The sequence below is a fragment of the Podospora pseudopauciseta genome, chromosome 1 (assembly GCF_035222475.1).
Source record: "Podospora pseudopauciseta strain CBS 411.78 chromosome 1, whole genome shotgun sequence".
In the NCBI taxonomy this organism is placed as follows: Eukaryota; Fungi; Ascomycota; class Sordariomycetes; order Sordariales; family Podosporaceae; genus Podospora; species Podospora pseudopauciseta.
Genome location: NC_085892.1, coordinates 8,478,017 through 8,497,571, shown reverse-complemented (window position 1 = coordinate 8,497,571; position 19,555 = coordinate 8,478,017). Strand labels below are relative to the sequence as shown.

Genomic DNA, 19,555 nt, shown 5'->3' with positions numbered 1-19,555 from the left:
AACACTTTAGATAATTTTATTTTAGTTTTCAGGCTGTAGAATATGTAACGAACTTCGTTTTCTTTGGTGGAGGATTCAAAAGACCCCAAGCCTCGCTTTCTGTAAATCCCATCCTGGTGGGTGCTTCTTTTTATTGACGATCCCCCACGTATTCGCGTGGGGGTTGTTATGCTCCTCGAACCTGATCGCGAGTCTGACAGGACCATAAGGGCTGAAGTCTTTGAAGGGTTCTGTTCCAATGAGGGGGTCCCAAAGGGCGGCTAGAGGTGCTGTTAGCATCGAAGTCCACCAGAGACTTGCCAACACTTACGAGTTCCAGGAGGCTGTTTGGGGTCTAGCCGTGGCGCATACTTCCACTGATCGGTCTCATAGATCCAGTTCCATTCCGCCCATAGGTTGGCCTTCTTGGGGTGCGTGGGCTTTGGCGGACTACCGCGGTACTGGCCGTTGTCGTTGATCCCGCCCCTGGCGTCGCCATGGGTCCATGTCTGAATGGCATACCGGTAGAGGTTCCAGCGTTCCATGTCGAGCCGGTGCAGCTCTTTCTTGAACGACTCTTCAGTTTGCAAGGCGGGCTGGTTGAAGAGCTTGCACGTCTGTCCAAACAGGCCGACGTAGTCGTGAAAGAGACCGCGCTTGGTCCTTCTCGACCAAGGGCTCTGGCCGGGTGCGAGAGTATCGTGGGCGCCGAAACATTGCTCCGTCATCCTGTTTCGGATTCTGAACCAGTGCCCGCCCCACAGCTTCCACGAGCCTGGACGGAGCTGGGCCTTCTTGGCGTAGAGGTGCACCATCTCCATGATGGAAGCCCATTTGTTAATGAAGTCGACATGGCTCTGGAGTATGTTGCGTTCCTCCAACTGTCGACTGGTGAGCGATTTGCGTCCGGTCAAGGCTACGACTGTTGGGGAGGTGGATTTATTTGTCAGTCACCAGCTTTTCCCCGGCACAGATGGGTACTTACGAATATGCTCGCAGGCGATGGCGTCCAGGTTGTATAGTTGAAGGACTGTCCCGTCGAACAGCGCTTGCCAGGTACGCTCCTCGTTTGTAACTCCAGGCTCGACCAAGAACTGGGCTTCCATCTTGATCGCCCGGGCCCTCTCTTCTCGCTGCTCTTCCGTGAGCTGGGCTCTTTGGCTAGAGGTCGTCAACTGTGCCATGCCAGTCGTCACCGCTGATACGGTTGGAGGGGGCGGAGGAGGAACATAGACCTGGCTGAACGTCTCGCCCTCTGAACGACCTTCAAGGTCCTTGGGCAACAGGCCCACCTCGGTGGTGTTTGCCTCATCATGTCGAGCCGAAACAAGTCGCAGAGCTACAACTCGGCAGTCGGCCAGAAGGTCGACCCCGTGGACGGTTCGGTGTACCGAGGCCACACGCATCAGGTGCTTGACACCGATGGGCGGCCTGACCTGCACCAGGAGGTTGCCGCTAGATGTCGGTATGCCATTCAGCACGTCGTCGAGATATTCCTGAAACTCCGCGGCAAAGCGGTTCGCATTGTCATACTTTTGCCACCGGGTTGGGTCCAGGTGATCCCCATTCGTGATTCCCCAATGCTGGAGGAGCATGCGAAGACGATAGTCAACCCTGTACTTGTAGCTCTCTGCATCCGCCTTGCTGATGAGCGTGTCCTTGGCTTTGACGTCCGTCTGAAGTCGTTCTATCTTCCTAGCGTTGGACTCGATTTTTGGATCTAGAAAGTTGTACTGAGTGTGGTAACTCTCAACAAGCTCCTTCGTCGAGGCGAGTTCCTTTTCGAGCCTTTTAATCTTCGCGGCGTCACCAAAGACGTTCTCCATTCTCTTCCAAACCTTGTTTTGGCTATCCTCGTCAGTCATGCCGAGTTCGTTGGCTACTGCCCGGATGTTTTGGTGTGTCTGTCTAAGCTTCTCATCAAACTGGTCACTCCACCCCTTGTACATCTGCTGTACTGTTCGCCCCGATTCCTCATCTGCGTACCAATGCTGCCTTAGAGGGTCCCCGAGATTCTGAAATCTAAACGCTTGATTGCTCGTTAGGGCGGCGCGCATTCTGTGAGCTGCTGATTCGACATTTCTTTGGTTTGGCCAATGCTCGATCGGCAAGAAGAGCGCGACGTTCCTGTAGGTCGCTTCTTCAAGGGTCTGAGGGCGAGTGTGATCCTCTCTAACAGGAGCGTGCTGGACGTTGATCGTGCCTGCTAATCTGTCGGCAAGTTCTCTTTCTTGCCTTCTTGTCAACCTCTGGAGAGCGTACACAATGGTGTTACCAGAGGCACCAGCATTACTGGGGCCAGCAGGAACTTTAGTTACGCCAGCATTGCTGGGCCTCGGTGATCTTTCCGGTGGCATATTTGCTGCCCTGGCTAAGTGATTTGGATTTCAGGATGTTGGTTTTGTGGAAACTTTGTCGAGCTCTTTGCAGGTGCAACACGGTAGCTTGGTGGACTTGCTCGTCTGGGTTTATCTAGCAGCATGCTGAAACAAAGACCGGATTCTCGTTGATGGACTTGGTACTGGAATTCAAAGGTCGAACATACCTTACCTACCTATCCTGGCCGCATTCGGCAAGCCATCATGTACCTTGACAAAGCAGCAACAAGCAAGACGAGGTTTGTACACGTAGAGTGTAACTTTACCTACCTACACAGTTCAAGAGAAACAAAAATACATGTTCCAGCGAGAAACAGGAAATAAAGCCCAATACAAAACCTCATCGACAGGACTGGCTTTTGTGCTGAAAGAAGTGTGTTTAAAACCAACGCCAGTTTTCTTCACACCCTACCACAACTTGCCCTTGGTCATTGACTCTGTCATTTTCCCTGCTCACGCCAACCCCCGCCCCAAATTTCCTATCAATATTTTCGAACAGCCAGCTTCAACCTAATGTTTCACCACGTAAACACAGGCCACAGCCCCCGGTATCGAACTCTTCTTGAAGGTGGCCGTTCTTTACTTCCACCACGTTCACCTCTATTTCCCCAACCATGTAGATGGTAATTGCCAAACCACAAAGAAAACCGGGCTTCAAGAACAAATGCCCTCCCATGAAACCAGTAACCACATCGACCACAGCCTTGCCCATTTAAAGAGCACCGTCATATAGAACATCATGAAAACAAACATGTGGATCACATGAAACCTGCCCTTCATACCCTACCTACCTAACCAAAGTCCGTAACCTTTGTTTTCGTACACGCATCCAAAAACAAATCCAAAAGCCAGAGAAGAGTTTTTTCATAGAACAGACAAGCGCGTGAAAAAAAGAAATAGAAAAAAAAAATTCGGTCTCAAGTTATAAGTGATAAATAACCAAGCTTTCTTTCCCATTCTACTTTCCCCCCCCCCCGCTCCTTGAACCCCTAATGCGAGATAACATATACCCACCGCCGCCCTTAACTTGACAAAAACACAACAAACAGATGACAAACCACTAAAAGCACACGGATAAATAATCAAAAAATAAAATAAAATAAAAAAAATTCCAATCCATATTCAATCAATGTATGTCCCACCAAATCACCATCTTTCTCTCTCAAAAAGCACATCGCCCCTTGCAAAAAGCACACACATGCATGGTCATTCACCACAATCCCTACCCAACTAAGCAAAACCCCCACCCATCTGCGCCTGGCCCCCGGGCCCAGCCCCCATCAAGATAGCCTCCGGTATACTCCCCCAAAACAAATTCCCGTTATCCAGCGTCTCGTTCTCCTTTGTCCCGTGCGCAAACTGGTCGATCCCCCCGGGAGCATGAAACCAGGGCATGCTCTGCGCCTCGGCCACATAGCTCACAATCTCATTCGACGAGTACCCCAGCGGCAGCGTCGGGAAGGAAACCATGGGCATTTCTGGCGAGGGGATCGTGGTAGATGACTGAGAAGGGGATGGTTGATGCGGGTGATGTGGGTGGAAGCGCCAGTTGTCAGCGTTGTCTTCCATTTTGCCGTTGGAGTCGTGCGACTGATGATGGTAGGGTTGGGGTGGGTGGTTGGAAGAGTTGATCGGGGTGAATGAAGTTGACCGGGAGGGCTTCTCTTCGTGGTGTTGTTGTTGTTGTTGTTGTTGTTGTTGTTGCTGTTGTTGTTGCTGTTGCTGTTGGTGGGAATTCGGCTCGACGGTGCTGTCTCGGGAGGACTGCTTGTCGTCTGGGCCGCCCGTGCCGAGTATCTCACCGTTATTGATGATCTTTCGACTCTGTTTCTGCCACTCTTCGAGACCGCCACCGCCTAACCGCACGCTGATGAGCTTGCCCTCGTTGTTGCCCGGCCTACCGCTGTGCTTGTCCCAGTCTGACTTGACCTTTTCGTAGTAGCAAGCCATCTCACGGAAGTAGTTGCAGTACGTCTCGGCCAGCTTCAACCACCGGGACATCTGCTTGAGGGTGGAGAAGGTTGTCCCAGTAGGGCCGTTTTTGGTGATTTCAAGATCACCTGAAAAGGAGGGGAGCATGTGGCCCTTGGTGTCCATGTGGGGAAAATGGACGGCGTAGATACCGACAAAGGCTGCAGTCCAGACAGAAAACAAAACCAGTGCTGACATGGGCAGCTTGTCGCCACAGATTTCCACCAAGTCAACAATGTCCCTCGCCGCACGGAAGATCTCCTCGGCGCTGGTGTCCCAGAAGCCGGCCGGCTCCTGACCCTCAGTGAACACGGGCTCGTCGAGCGGACCCACAGGCCTGTCACAGCGGATGGGGATAAACGGGATATACTCCCGGTGAAGCATTATCCTGCAAACAGCACCGAGCATATGCAACGAAACATACACGCTACTCGCTTGGTGGTTCTCGTGCTTGTAGTAGTTAGAGTCCGACCACTGGAAGTTGGGAGGTAGATCAGCGTAGAAACCCTCAAGTTTCTCGCGCAGCTGGCAAAACTTCGATGCCGAGTGCCATGGAGCTTCCGTCTCGGTGAAGCGACCACCCGCAAAGCTCCACCGTGAGATCTCGCCCCAAAGGTCAACCAGACGTACAAAACGCCCCAGGACACTGTCGCTGATAGGCCGCTTCTTGTCGATTCCCGGGACAGGGTTCAAGAATCCCGTAAAGACGTCCTCTGACAGATCAAACGACATTTCGGCGCATGGGAGCTGAATCCGGAGGTCCTCAGATCGAATCGTGGACACCCGGTCTTTACCACAGCCCAAAAGACGGTCCAGTATCAGACAACTGAACATGGTCCTCCTTCGGATCTCCTTGGCGATAATCATTTGTGAGTGAGGAATGCTAGGCCCTCTCGCAAGCGCAGGTCGCATGCTGAACTTCTTTCCGGGTTCCCCATCGCCATGGCCGAGACCCAAGGCCTGGGCCATGCGGATAGCCACACCGACATACATCCACGCAGCCATGCCGCCAACTCTCGGGACCGCTTGGCTCCATTCGTACAAGCCAAGCATGAGGAAAGCTTGAACTCTTTCCACCGAGGCCACCGTCATGCTGGTCCTCAGCCCGCCGAGAGCTTTAGTCAGGATCTCGGCATAGTACTCCGACGCCACAGACGCCTTGAGGTCAGGTCCAGGGGGCTGCGGTTTTGGTGTTGCAGCAGCGCTTGATGCATTCTTTGGCACGGTAACATATGATACCAAGGTCTGGTGGAAGCGCGCCGTCAAGGTCAGAATGCCTAGCAGCACAAGATTGATTTCTGGGGATGTATCGCTGGGCTTAGCCCTGAATCTGCTCCCCAACTTCTCCTTCAACGTTGCCAAGTGCAGGAAAGGCAACTCGGTTGCAAAGTGAAGCCGGTATATGTCAAACAGTTGTGACCAAACAGCCTCGTTTAGATACGGCATCGATAGCACATCCTCGGCAATCATAGCGGCCGGCACGGCACCCTCCATCTTCACGATATCCTCCATCCTCCGCACCCGCTTGCGTTCAGTGCCCTGCTCCGCCTTTGGACCGGCGGGGGGCTCTGAGCGCTTAGGCTGCACCGGCGGCGCTTCTGGATAGGTGCATTCTTTGCCATTTCGGATGCAAGTGTCGCACGGCGAATCGCCACCTGTGTTGTTGCACTTGATTTTTGACTTGCGGCAGCTCTGGCACGCAATGCTGGACCGCTGAGCTGGCCGCTTCGCATTGGCTCCCCGTCGACTGTCCGCAGTGCCCGGACTGCTGGGGCTGCCAGCCATCATTGTAGCCGAATTTGATGCCCGGCTGTCATCGTCAGGGACGACGACAGGCTTCGGAGCTGGTTGTTGAGCGCGGTTCCCGCCCCCGGCCGCAGAGGGGCGCGGCGGGCTGTGTGGAAGCGGCTGTCGAATATTCGGTAGCCGGTCTGGTGGTGCCGGGTCCGAGGGCGGTGGAGGGGCCGGTGAAGGCCACTCCGTGGGTGCGGGAGATGGTTCCAGCGCCGGTCCGGCAAAGGCGTCGTGAAACTTTCGTTTCGGTGGAGGTTGCTCCGACGGATCGGCCGGGGATAGGATGGACTGGATGCGCAGCTGGGACGCAATTGTGACGGCGGTTGGGTCTCGCGAGGGGACCCCTTGATACAGGCGCTGTCAAGAAACAAGGCCGTCCTTGGGCCACACTCCACAGTGCAACAGACTGCTACTGCAGAGAGACCGCTCGGCGGAAAGCGATGTGCAGGGCACGGGGAGGGGGAGGAGAGCCGAGGCTAGGTAGTCGGTGTCGTCGGGCGGATCGAAGAGCGGACGGGACTAAATAGGGTACGGAAGGTACTCACACTTCGGAGGGAGCGCGGCGAGATACCCAGATGATAGGATCAGGGAGGGGGTGAGGGCGGGCAACGGCAAGACGGAAGCACGACGGCGGCGCGAGAGAGGGGAGGGAGGGGGGGAGCCCAGTCGAGGCAGCGCAGACAAGTGGCAGAGAGGGTTTCCCGGACGGGCCAGTGCTACCAGAACAGTCGAACGGGCGTTGGCACAAGGTATTACAGCGTCGACAAGAAATGCACGTAGCCGTCCTTTGCGCGCGCGGGCGGCCGGACGAGTCAAGGGCCACAGATAGCGAGAAAAAGGGTGTGTCTACCCGAAGAGCAATGTGACGCCGAAACGCAGCTGTTGATTTGATCCGATCCTAACAATGCCGATGCTATCTAGCCTGCTGCGTGGGCCAGGCCGTGGGTCGTGGGTCGTGGGTCGTGGAGGTTGCGCGCGTGTGGTGGTTGCGGCCGACGGATACTCCGTACGGCAGGTAGCGGTAGCGGTAGCGGGAGCGGGAGCGGCAGTGGGACGCGCAACGGGATGGTCGACTAGTTTGCTGGTTAGCCTCTATGCTGCTTGATAAGAAGAGAGCCTTTGGAAGCTGATCTAGTCGGGGAGCACGAAGACGGTGAGGTGGGAAACGGCGGGCGGGAAACGGCGCGGTGGTGTTTGGGCTTGGGCGGGACTGGGACGCACACGAGATGCTACTGGCTGCACAGAGGCACGATGGTGCAGACAAACAACACAAGCCGTGAGGGTGGACGCAGCTTGCAGCTAAGGGGCTAGAGAAGGGGGGGAAAAGGATAATTCAGATAACCTACATCCAGATCGAGAGAAATTCGGAACAGCAAGCAACGGCCAACAAGCAACAGTGTGTCGGCAGGGTCGGGTGCGTCAGTGTCAGGCGAAGCAGCTCCGAGTTCCGAGAGCGAGGGTGGACAGTTCCAGGTCAGGGATTTTTTTTTTGTAGCGTAGGTACGGATACCTGACGGGGGCGGCAGTGGACGGGATGTTTGGGGATCGATCGGAAAACGGACGGGGGTTTGGTTGGTGTCGTTGACGGCGATTCGATATCTCTTCGGCCTGGGCTATTTGGAGCTGGACGTGGTGGAACGGACGGGGAATCCCAAAAAAGAGGCGATGGGGAAAAAAAAGAAGTGGCCCGTTGCGGTCTTTTTATTTGACGGCACTGAGTGAGGACTGGCATTCCACAGAGCAGAGTCGCAGAGACCTCTCCTGCTGGACTGTTCATAGGCAAATCCCTGAAGATGAAGTGCCATCTGCCATCGAGGAACGGGGAAGCTAGCATCTAGCCAAGAGCCAGTCAACAGCCCTTCCGGGGACGGCTCGGACAGCATCTTCCCGGGTTACCATATCGCGAAGTTTTGCACCTGGGCTGGCCTGGGCTGAGGGTTTGGGCAGCCACCCACGGTCAGAGTTTGACATGTCACGGATTGACATCAGGGACGAACAATGGGGCCTGCCTGGTATCAAGAAGCATTGCACTCCACGCTTGAAGACAGGTACTTTCTAGTCTACGCGACCCTTGACACATCCGCCCAATATTTGATATGTTAGATAGGTTGTGAAACGATCTTCGTCTTGAGAACAATGACATTCTTTGGTACTAGGCGCATTGACCAACGGCAACCTGGGCGTGGCACACCACCAACCAACACCACCGCAAGGTCTCCAAACTGGGAAGCTCAACGCTCTCACGGGCCACAGAACGCCCTCAGGTAAGGGAGATGTCGGCAAGAGGGGCCCTGGGTTAGCGCCTTTTTCTTTGACCTTGGCACGGCTTTCGAGCAACACCCCGCTTCCGCTGTTTACAGGAAGAAGATGGCGGCGTCGAAGAGTCAGGCACGGCACGGAACAGCAACGAAGCCTTATGAGTGGTTGACCTGAATACAAAACCCTTCGTTTACGCCCATTATCAATCTATGTTTTGCAGAACAATTTGGCTCACAGACTGCCCCCCTGAACTCCCGGCCAGGATCTCTTCCTCCCACCAAAGGGCCGGCATCTGGATCGTTTCTAGGGCCGAACGGCATGTGGACACTCGCCTGTTTTGAGGCGGGCGGACCGCCGACGTCGCTTACGACCGACTCTCAGCAACTCCTCTGTGGTGGAACTGCTGACAAGACGAGGCTGGGCTTGTCCGTCAGGTCAGTGTTCCGAGGACGGTGGAACAAGCGCAACGGGTTCCTGTTTTCCAAGAGGGGCGGTGGAAGAGAAGAGGGCTTTTCGGTACGTCCGCAAAGGGACGATCTGTGAGCCATGCAGACGCACAGGGGACGGGAGATGCGTGAGGAGTAAGAAGTGACGAGATACGGAGTACGGGAAAACAAAACAGCACCTGAAAAGCCGGAAAGCCTCCCCGTTGGCTGGAATCCAACGGAATCAAAGACCGACGACCTGGAAGAAGCCTACTATAAGCAGTGTCGTTTTTCTCGCGGTAAATGCCTCGATTTGTTGGGTATTCACGCTTTGCTACGATGGGAGGACACTGCAGGTCGGCAACTGCACACTGATGGGTACCCGCCGCAGGGAAGAAGCCGAATCGGGAGTGCCTGCAGCCACTCGGCAACGGGGAAATGCGCCCCTGATTCGATCGAGTCGAGCTCCCCCGACGCTCTTTTCCTCGGAATTTTCAAACAGTTTCGATCGTGACTTCCAGGTTGCACTCAGGCATCCGAACTCTACTTTACCACCTTGTTCAGTATGCTAAAGAAGCCGGGTCTCAAGTTGGGCCTTGGATGAGGCTAGGGAAGGCCTATCTAGAAGAGCCTGTGGAAAGCAGCTCAGCCCATGACAGCTTCGAGTTGAACAACGCAAGATACTGGGCTGTTTCCTTCACAGTTGCACAGTCTTCCAGGTTGGGCGGGACACGATCTCTTCGTGACCCAAACACCCTCGATCTGGCTATGTAACCAACAATTGTGCCCCGCCATCAACCACTCTTTGCACGCTCAAACTCCAGCCAGTCAGACCATCACAACCTAATTATTCCAAAGTACTGTACCCCCCTCCCCCGCACTCCCAGCAAAAAGGACGCCGCCACAAACCATACAAAAGGAAACACCGGCCAGAGCACGCGAGGCCCAAAGTTGACCTTACATCCGTCGGCCACGCTGAGTTGGATGAACACCTGGAGTTGCCGACTACCGACATGGAGCGCGGGGAGAATACCGGAGGTTCCATGATCGCAACCAGCTCGCTCAGGGGTTCTATATGTGTACGCTACAGCGAGCGGGCTTTCAAGCATAAACGACCCTTTTCCCTGCAGGTGACAACGGTGAAACAAATGCGTCATCAGTAACTATATCTGAAGATCAGAAAAGATGCAGAGCTAACCAGAGCATAAAACTCTCCACCTTTTGTTCCCTGTTTCATGATAGACACGGTGGCGGATGCAAGAGGTGTATCTTGTGGCATTGGAGGCTCTGATTTCATGCGGCAAACCAATGACGTCGCCCTTGAAGGGCGAGGCCTCGCGCCCATGCTCCACACAGGGGAGCTCTCTAAGCGCCCTGGGACCTCTTGCGCGGGGTGCTGGTGTCTCGCTGTTGCTATTTTGAACACTGGAACTGTTCGTTGGGGCAAGAACTGAAAGTGATAAGTGATTTAACCCCGCCTTCTTGGTCAAATCGTGCCATTGCGACAGAGCTATTCTTGCCATACACCAATCTTCCCGGACGAGCGGTTTTTGGGTGATTTCATCGACTTGACGGCTGAGATAAAGAAGCCCAAGTCGCAGCGTCATCGCCCCTTTTTCGAGTGCGACACACCAGGACATCCCGCATCATCGCGCGGCGACAATATCGGCACATATTAACTGAAAGGACAGCCGACGTAATGGCTTCTGGACACAATGTGAGCAACCTACCTTGGCCACATCGATCTCACAGACACCCCAATCCGCCAAAAACACATAATCTAATCCCATGCGCCAACCACAGGATCCAAAGCTGCTGTATGCCATCAATGGCGTAAAGGCATACCATATCGCCAATGGCAAGGAGCAGCCCCTCACGCCAACGGGCCCGCAGACATTGTCGCTGCTGATGGTTCCTACGAGCTCTGTTTTCGCCGACCCGTCCATCGACCCGGAGACGTCAAATGCCGAGCAGGACTTCTACCTCCATCTTCACCTGCCCCCTGAGCTCGATCTTCCGCTGCCAGCCACCACGCAAATCTACCATCAGCCGCCAACCAGTTACCTGATTCCGCGGTGGGATTTGGGGCCGGACAGCGGCGCATTCACCAGGATTGAGTTTCCCTCTGTACAAAGCCGAAAGGGGATCCAGGAGGACGTCGACACATTCGAGACCATTTTGGCGCAATGCACCGCTTTCCTCGAGAGGGCCCCGCCCCCAAAAATTCATGGAAAAAGCGAGAAGCAGTGGTGGGAGGACACCGACCAGAAGGTCAGCAGCGGGGGTACTGGCTCCAAGGCGGCTGTCGCCACAGGCGAACAGTTGCCCGCGTATAACCCAGCAGACTTCAAACCTGGCGAGGCTTATGCGCGTGGAAGCCCCTCCAACACCGCTCACGCGCCAGGACAGATCGTTTTGGTTGATGAAGAAGACGGCAGCGTGATTGGCGAGCTTGCCGAGAACTTCCAGGTTGTTGAGCACAGTTCCCTGAAACCTGGATCGAAAGGTGAGTCCGAACCGTGTGGCACGGCATAACGGGTCCTTTCTAACCATTGTGATGTTGCAGATCCGGTCGAGATCACGCTCCCTGCCGATGGTGGTTCGAATGTTCAGGTGGCACCTATCTCCCCTGAGCTGTGGGATGCAGAGCTGCATCCAGCCTACAAGAATTCCTTCCTTGTATCGAACGCGCACGCCGCCTCACGGCTCATCATCACTGGCTCCGACATGGTTGCCAAACTTCTCCAAGGCCAGGCCGACAATTACACCAAGCGATCCGAGCCTGCTGCGAAGCCCATGACCTTCAAGCCGACCACCAAGGAGCACATCCGCCGCATCGGCACCTTTACTGGCGGTGCGGCCACTCTGTCGGCCAAAACGGTAGGCCAGATTGGCAAAGTTGCACAGAACCTCGGAGCGACGCTCGGTGGACATGGCAAGAAGGCGACCACTGGTCACAAGGGGTATGGCCCGGACGGCAAACCGCTTGACACATATAAGCCAGGCATCCTGAACAAGAGCATGATGGCTTTTTCCACTGTAATGGACGGTGTAGAGCAGGCCGGACGTCACTTGCTTGCGTCGACGTCAGATGCCGCCACAACTGTCGTTCAGCACAAGTGGGGACCCGAGGCAGGAGAGGTGAGCAGGTCGATTGGTGGTGGCGTCAAGAATGTCGGACTGGTCTACATTGATGTAACGGGCGTCTCGCGCAGGGCCCTGATCAAGAGCGTGGCCAAGGGTATGGTTGTGGGCAAGACATCGAAGGGCGAGTCTATCGTTGTGGGCGGGGGCGATGGCGGTGCAGCTGTTATTGATAATGACGGAGGAAAGTCGTCGGTTGACACACAGTCGCTGAGCGGAATGACAGTTGCGGAGGGGAAGCAACCAGCGAATGGCAACGGCAACGGAGCTATCTATAAGTAGAATGCTGGCGAGGCAGACGAGGTATGAGCTGTATTCTTTTCTACCATGACGAGTTTTTTTGGAATGTCGTGTTTTGATATCATAATTTAACGTAATATGAACGGGATGTTCGGATGAGAAATGTGTGTGATGATGAAGTGAGAGAAGATCGCAGGACTTACAAAGGGGTATGAATGCATCACGTGATGTCAACCCCCTGCCTTTTCATCAAGACGCGTTGTGAACTGTCGAGTGGTTCCACCACTGATGGCATTGCATTGCTTCAGATAAGGTGCCTTCGCACACTCAACAGCAGGAGCAAACAGCTGACCTGGCTGATATAGGGGGCCCCGTCAGTCACACCTGCCGCCCTTTCACAGACAATGGGGCAAGTTTTGAAGACCGGTTTACGACTCTGACTACCTATTTAGCATCGACCGGTTGACTTCACCGAGTCCCTGGCTTGTAACAAGTGACCGTTGGAGCCGAATCCGTCCACCGTTACCAAGTCAGAGCCGCCTTTGAGTTGCATCACTCTTTTGTTGATTGCCTGGTACGAACCTCGAACAAAACTCGACTTTTTAGTTACCAATTTCGTTTGTTTGCTCAAATTACGAATCCTCCCACTTTCACTTTCATTTGCTGCAAGTTGGCACTGCAACACGACCAGGCCGCTCCATGTGCTGCCGGTTCGAAATTTTGGGAACAATTATATTATTTATCCAAGCCCTGAGGAAGAGTTCAGACGAGAATACCAAACTCGATGAAAGAAGTCCGGTTATGACTGAAATGTATGTCTTGCATGTTTCACCGCCCTTCATTCGTATGTTAGACTGACACTTCCCTCAGCTCACCAACATCCCAACCTCACCACCACCTTCATGACAAAAAGCCGTCACACCAGCCAAAATGCTCCACGAAATTCTGCTCTCCCTCTCTGGGCACCCCTCCCCGCTCCTCCGCGCAGCCGCTACCCTTTCCCCAAATGACCTTTCACCCACCCTCTCCCTCACGCCAAGCGAGGCCGCACTGCTCCAACCCCTAGCCACCTTGTCGACCCTCCACACAACAATAGCAAGTCAGTCAAATTTGATATCAACCAACCACCCATCTGTCATCTGCCGATCTGTCGCCTCGTCGATTCTCTCACAGCACCTCCATTCATTTCAGCAATTTCTCCTCCAAATCGAAAGTGACATTCTCACCAAAGACAGCAAGATGGTCGGAGGGTACAACATTGTCCCGTTGACGCAGGTGGTGGGGTTGATCGAGGGGACGTGGAGGAGGAGGATGGAGTTTTTGGGGGAGGTGACGGGGTTTATGGTCACGGGGATGGGGAAGCAGCAGCAGCAGCAACAAGGGGAGCGGTGTACTGGACCGAGGTTGATGGATGTACTGAGGAAAGAATTGCAGACTGGTTATGAGGATGTGGAAGTGTTGGCAAGGGAGTTGCTTAGCGTGGCAGAGGGGACGTGGTTGAGGGAGGTGGGGGCTTGGGTAGTGTATGGACAGTTGCCGCAAAAGAGTGATGGGGACTTTTTTATCAGGAGGGTGGACAGGGGTGCTGTTGCTGGGATGGGGACTGGGGAGACGGGAGTGACGGCGCAAGAAGAGGAAGAGATGAAATGGGAGGAGGAGTGGGTGGTGGAGGAGTACTTACTGCCGGGATTTGTCACGTCTGCTGCGGCGGCGAGCATGCTCTTTATCGGGAGGAGTTTGAACCAGATTCGCGCCAAGGCCGTGGGGGATTATTCTCTGAGAGGCAAGGGGCATTTGTCGACGCAGTTGGAGAGGTTGTCCAAGCTGCAGCATCCGTTGGATGCGGCGAGTTTCGGGAGGGCGATCTCGGATATCAGGAGATACCTTTCTAGGACAACTCTGCAGAAGCTGCTGCCGTTGAGTAAAGTTGTCGAGACGTTGGGGTTGTTGAGAGATTTCTTTCTGTTGAGAAAGGGGGAGTTTGCAATGGCGTTGACGCAGCAGGCGGATGAGAAGATTAGAAGTCGGTGGAAGAGGGCGGAGAATATGAGTTGGGAGAAGAGGGATAAGTTGGGAAATGTGACCGTCAAAGAAGGGGAAGTGGCTGCTGTGCTAAGCCGGACTTGGGCGGCGATGGGGAACATGAGGGGAGAATATGATGATGCTGGGGATGAGGAGGATGAAGGGGTGGAACTGGCGAGGGACTTGTTGCGGCTGACGATTGCGAAGAGACGGGCGCCGAGCGCTTCAGGGCCGGCAGCGGTGGAGAGCGGGTTGGTGAATATTGCTGACACTCCGTTTCGGAACCTGCTATTCTCGGTGCCGGTAGTGTTGACACTTAAAATACCATCGCCATTGGATTTGTTTCTGACACAGGCAGATCTGCAGACATATACTGCGATCAACTCGTACTTGCTGTCACTGAGACGAGCGCACATACGGTTGACAGATCTGTGGAAGATTACCTCGTTGAGGAGGCATCATCCTGCACCGCCAGGGCCGCCAAGGGGAAGCACACGAGGCGGAAGAGAAACGGTATTGCTTCTAAGACAGCGGCAAACGGCAAGGTCAGATATGCTTCGCAGTGCCTGGGCTACTGCTAGCGCCGCTATCTTCTTCCTTGGGGAAACAGAAGCTTATCTACAGACAGAAGTCGTTGCTGGCTTGTCAGATGGCTTCCACAGGTGGTTGACCACAGGCGAAGACGACTACCATCCTCAGTCACAAACCGATCTGAACAAACCTGCCCAGCCACCAGCACCACCTACCAGTAACACCACCACCACCACCAACAACAACAACAACAAAAACAACAACAACGAAGAACAAGAATCCAACGACGACGACATCTGGCTTAATGAGTCAAATACGTCTTCCCCACCACCGAATGCTTCTTCCTTTTTGGGTCTTCACGACCCAGAGACACTGTCGCATGCCCATAGACTCTACCTCCGCACGCTTGTCTCGCTGCTGTTGCTCTCGCGGCCTACATTCACCGATGCCCTTTATGAATTGCTTGTCCAGATCGACCAGCTTGTCGCTTGCGTCAACCGTCTTCATCAGGTGTGGCAAGCCGCCGATTTGGAAGCCGATGTGGGTGTTGTTGATGCGTTTGTTGATTTGGCCAAGGAGGAGAGAGATGTTCAGGAGGTGTTGAGGGAGGTGGAAATGAAGGTCAAAAAGGGAATCGAGGGGTTGGTTGGGGAGCTGAGGCGGCTCGAGGGGAGGCATGATCATGAGGATGTGGTTCTTGGGGAGGGAGGGGAGGAGATGGAGATGGTTATGAGGGAGAAGGGGGAATATGTACCCCGGAGAGTTGGGGGGTTGGATAGGTTGTTGATGAAGTTGGATTTCGGGAGTTGGTTTGGTGGTGGTAGTGGTGCTAGGGAGGATTATGGGGTAGAAGGGGAAATAGGGGTGGATGTGGTAGGGGGAGAACATTTTTGGTCGTAGGGTGGGCTGAATACATGTGAGGAAGAGCTGGAAGGTGAAAATCAGAGTGAGGAAGTCGCTTTCGGCAAAACTAACGACCAACAAAAGCATGATTATGTCAAAATCCCAGCAGAAACGGGAGACGGACAGCAGCTGCCGCGTCTGCGACGGAAGAAGGGGATGCATTTTCGGATCAGCAGTGAGGGACAGCGTGGACGAGTGTTCTGGCAGCAGAGCAAGCACAGCAGGGTGAGAGGCGTGAGCAGTTTTAGCATAGCGAAGAGTACGAAAGGCAGTGTGCAAAAGTGGCAAATTCAAGGATCATGTAACTGATATCATTGTATCGAGGACAATAATTTGTGTATACCTGCTGGGGATTCCCATTCGGCCATCAGAACCAAATGAAGCTCTCACCAGGTCCGACATGGACCATGGCCATCCCCGATTGTCTTCGCTTACCTATAGTGCAAGGTTGAAACCACTAGCTGCAACGAGGGTACTAACAGAGCCGTGCCACGTTGTCAAATATATATACCGATATCGGGATATGAGTTTGTAATCCGAGTTTGTGGATGAGATGATTGCTTGTAGGCTGGGAAGAAGGAAAGATGATCAAGGCAGGGGATTAAGGATGATGGTCTGGACCTCGACAGCTGTCCGAAGAGCAAATAAAGTTGACAGGTACATGTCTCTTTATCAATTACGAGGCAAGTCGTTCTCTTGGTGGCACCGGGCTTGGGGCTTGCCCCAGATGACAATTGGGCCAAAGCCAAAGTAGGGGATGGTTCGGGTTGAAAGTGACCATCTCATTCCATGTTGAAGAAATTCATGAAAGAATTGCCTCTCTAGAAACCCAACTGATCTTCGGACTCTACCAGCAGATGGAAGGTAGTACCATTTGAGCTTGTCGTCCGACTTGAGTGGTGAGAAGAAAGCAGATCTGCGTGGTGTACCACACCTACCCTGGGGTGTGTCTTTTCGAAACCCCACCACCGGCACTCCCCCACCCGCGCGCGCCAGACGTTCGAACCTAGTATCTCGGGGCCGAACCGACTTTCAAAGAGGCTTTAGAAAGACCGAACTTTTTTTTGTAGCTTCCCGTACCTGATCATGGCTTGTATCACCTCGATTTCTCATGACTCAAAGACGTACAAGCGCAAAATTCAACTGTCTGGTGTGCATGTATTGCGCTGCCCCGCGGTTTCTAGCTCTGGGATTGGGTGCAGCGGTCTTACATGACACCTGTTGGTAGAGCTGCCTTTTTTTGGACATCCCTGCCTATTGTGGGACACTGCCTGGCTTTTGGAGGCCTTGATTGGCCAGGCAGTGCCAGACAAACAGGTTGCTCCCACAGTGCCAGGGCAGAACCCAGACAGTGCCCCAGAGGGATGGGTTCTGCGGGTTCTGCTACCACCCGGTCGCGAGGTTTTTACACCCTCCCCCGTACTCTCTCTTTCTCCATCCATCTCCAGTTGCCCACACCTCCCTACTCGGTACACGCCCGCCCACGATTTGGTGACGGGACGCCAGAGAGGGTCGAGACCCAGCATACCAAAGTTCACCTTTTTTTCCTTGTTCGAGCTTCTGGCTTCCTTCTAGATAACATGTCCACTACAAATAGTCACCCCGGGCTATCCTACAACGTCGGTAACATCAGGCGAGCCTTTCCGCCACCACATCCACACAACCCACCCAACAAGCCATCGCCATCGCTCCCGCAGCACGCGTCCCCGTATCAGTCTCAAGCTTACCAGCCTCAGCCGGCGCCGTCGAGCCAGTACTCCGTTTACCCATACACTCCTCCCGCCGTCAACAGTCAACAAACGGTCCAAAATGCCGCACGACAGCCCTCGCAGGTGCCGCCCACGCTGCCCGGACCGCGCCAGCGAGGCCCTCCTTCGAGACAGATGCAACCCGCCCCGAGCTACCTACAGCAGGCCATGAATCACCAGCCCATGGCCCAGCAGCCGATGACTTCCCAGAGCATAAACAACCAGCCCATGAACCCACAGCAGCTCAGCCAGCAGTCGCTGAGCCATCAATCTCTGAGCCAGCCCAGCCTGTCCCAGCAACCCTTGAGCCAGCAGACTCTCGGTCAACCATCGTTGGGCTCACAGTCTCTTACTCCCCAGTCTATCAGTCAACAGATTCAGCAGCAGCAGCAGCAGCAGCAACAGCAGCAGCAGCAGCCCTTGAGCCAACCTCCCCTGAGCCAGCCTCCAATGGCACAATCCATGACCCAGTCTCTCAGCCACCAGTCTCTGGCCCAGCCGGTGCAGAGTGTGCAGTCGGTGCAGTCCACCCAGCAAAACGGCAACCCGATCATATCGCACTCTCAGCAGTCTACTCCCCAGCCTCCGCCCCACCCGGCCCTTCCCACCTCCCTGCCGCAGATTGCCCAGGTGCAGGTGCCACAGGTGCAAAAAGTCCAGCAGGTTCAGCCTGTCCAACAACAACCAACGCCTCCGCAGCCCGAGTCTACCGAGCCGGTACAAGGAAATCAGGATGAAGAAATGGAGATGGGAAGCCAGGAAGAAGGAGAGGGTGACACGTCAATGGAGCCCAAGCTGATCGAGGGCACCCCGTTCGTGCCGCGTCAACCAATGGGGCCAATGATGTCTGCCCCTCCCGAGGGTGGTAGTTTCCCGACGTTGGAGGCTGTCCACAAGCATGTTTTGACCTACTGCACGTCTGTTGGCTATGCCATTGTGATCGGACGTTCCAAGAAGACGGTTCCCGGCCTCAAAAAGGTTCTTTTTGTCTGTGATCGTGCCGGCAAACCCCCAAAACGCGTGAGTCCCGAACTTCGAAAGCGCAAGACCACATCCCGGAAATGTGATTGCCAGTTCGGATTCTTTGCCATCGAGCAGAGAACCCAGTGGACGGTGCGTTACCGCCCAGATCCCGCTCACCTGCAGCATAACCATGGTCCGAGTGAGAGCCCACTGCTGCACCCGGCAGCTAGGAAGCTGGATAGCAAGATGGTTGAAGATATCAAAAATCTGAAAGAGAGCGGTATGTATCATCTCCCTTGGGTTTACCTGTTCGTCCACTGACTCGACCCTCAGGGGTAGGTGTCACGCAAACGCTGGAGATCCTTCAGCAGCACAACCCCCATGTCCCTCTTCTTCCTCGCGATATATACAATGCCAGGGCCGCCATCAACCGACATCCTGAAAAGGTCGCAACCGGATTAGCCGAGAACAGGCCGACCATCTACAGCAAACCTCATCCGTCGGCAGAGGAAAGAATCAGGGCCGATCTCCGCCGCGAATTGGCCAAGACGAAAGAAGATTACGAGAAGATGGCTGAAGAAAACAGGAAGGAGATCGAAGAATTAAAGAACAAGTTGCGGGAAAAGGACAAGATCATCGAGAAGTTTGAGCAGTTCATTGATATCTGCAACCAGCGTGTCATGGTCAGCCTTTCGAGCAAGGATGATGCTAGTCGTGCAGCTGGTGCGGCAACTTCCTGAGTTTTTGGAGACGGTCAAGGCGTTTTGCTCTGGTTCAGCATATTTTCCAGCCTTTTTTATTGTTTCTTTTGAGAAAAAAAGATGAACGTTATGTGGCGAGCATGAGCGGTTGGTCGGTCATAAGGCATGGGCATGGTTTTGGGAAACGGCTTTTCACGAACAAAGCATGAGGCGTCCAGGTGTGGAGTTGAAATGGGATTGATGAGGGATGAGATGGGATGGACGGATGGATCCATATTCCGGCCTGTGTGCTGGGATTTACGTATGAGGGCATTTATTATGGTGACTTAATTTTCAGCTGGCGCATAGTTGTTATGGGGATCTCGAAGTGGGAGGGGAAAGAATGGTGTTTTCGGTTCTCGGGATAAAACGACATTTTTTTGACACTTGAGGATGTGCTGCTTCTCTGTGACACTTGATATGTGTGTACCTCCAGACGTCACACCACCTTCACAAAG

General features: G+C 54.2%; 6 protein-coding genes across 6 annotated transcripts; 3 read left to right on the top strand and 3 right to left on the bottom strand.

Annotated features, from left to right (window-relative positions):
- Positions 1–75: 75 nt before the first annotated feature.
- QC763_123155 (uncharacterized protein) lies at positions 76–2,336 on the bottom strand (the record flags this gene model as incomplete). Its single annotated transcript, XM_062908880.1, has 3 exons — positions 76–260; positions 311–901; positions 965–2,336. 3 exons carry the CDS (start codon positions 2,334–2,336, stop codon positions 76–78), a joined length of 2,148 nt encoding a protein of 715 aa, XP_062772045.1.
- A 1,251-nt stretch (positions 2,337–3,587) lies between these two features.
- QC763_123150 (uncharacterized protein) lies at positions 3,588–6,116 on the bottom strand (the record flags this gene model as incomplete). The annotated part of the gene is made up of 1 exon (XM_062908879.1): positions 3,588–6,116. One exon carries the CDS (start codon positions 6,114–6,116, stop codon positions 3,588–3,590), a length of 2,529 nt encoding a protein of 842 aa, XP_062772044.1.
- Positions 6,117–6,637: 521 nt separating this feature from the next.
- On the top strand, positions 6,638–12,232 carry QC763_123140 (uncharacterized protein; the record flags this gene model as incomplete). The annotated part of the gene is made up of 3 exons (XM_062908878.1): positions 6,638–10,523; positions 10,610–11,312; positions 11,373–12,232. Exons 1-3 carry the CDS (start codon positions 10,506–10,508, stop codon positions 12,230–12,232), a joined length of 1,581 nt encoding a protein of 526 aa, XP_062772042.1. The 5' UTR covers positions 6,638–10,505.
- On the bottom strand, positions 7,036–8,005 carry QC763_0027270 (uncharacterized protein; the record flags this gene model as incomplete). The annotated part of the gene is made up of 2 exons (XM_062905474.1): positions 7,036–7,195; positions 7,833–8,005. The coding sequence occupies 2 exons, from the start codon at positions 8,003–8,005 to the stop codon at positions 7,036–7,038; spliced, it is 333 nt and encodes a 110-aa protein (XP_062772043.1).
- Positions 12,233–13,120: 888 nt separating the features above from the next.
- On the top strand, positions 13,121–16,063 carry QC763_123130 (uncharacterized protein; the record flags this gene model as incomplete). Its single annotated transcript, XM_062908877.1, has 2 exons — positions 13,121–15,340; positions 15,458–16,063. 2 exons carry the CDS (start codon positions 13,121–13,123, stop codon positions 15,641–15,643), a joined length of 2,406 nt encoding a protein of 801 aa, XP_062772041.1. The 3' UTR covers positions 15,644–16,063.
- Positions 16,064–17,226: 1,163 nt separating this feature from the next.
- RBF1 (Transcription factor rbf1 (RPG-box-binding factor) (Repressor-activator protein 1)) lies at positions 17,227–19,097 on the top strand (the record flags this gene model as incomplete). The annotated part of the gene is given in 3 exon segments (XM_062908876.1): positions 17,227–17,769; positions 17,785–18,637; positions 18,691–19,097. The coding sequence occupies 3 exon segments, from the start codon at positions 17,227–17,229 to the stop codon at positions 19,095–19,097; spliced, it is 1,803 nt and encodes a 600-aa protein (XP_062772040.1).
- Between the last annotated feature and the right edge of the window lie 458 nt (positions 19,098–19,555).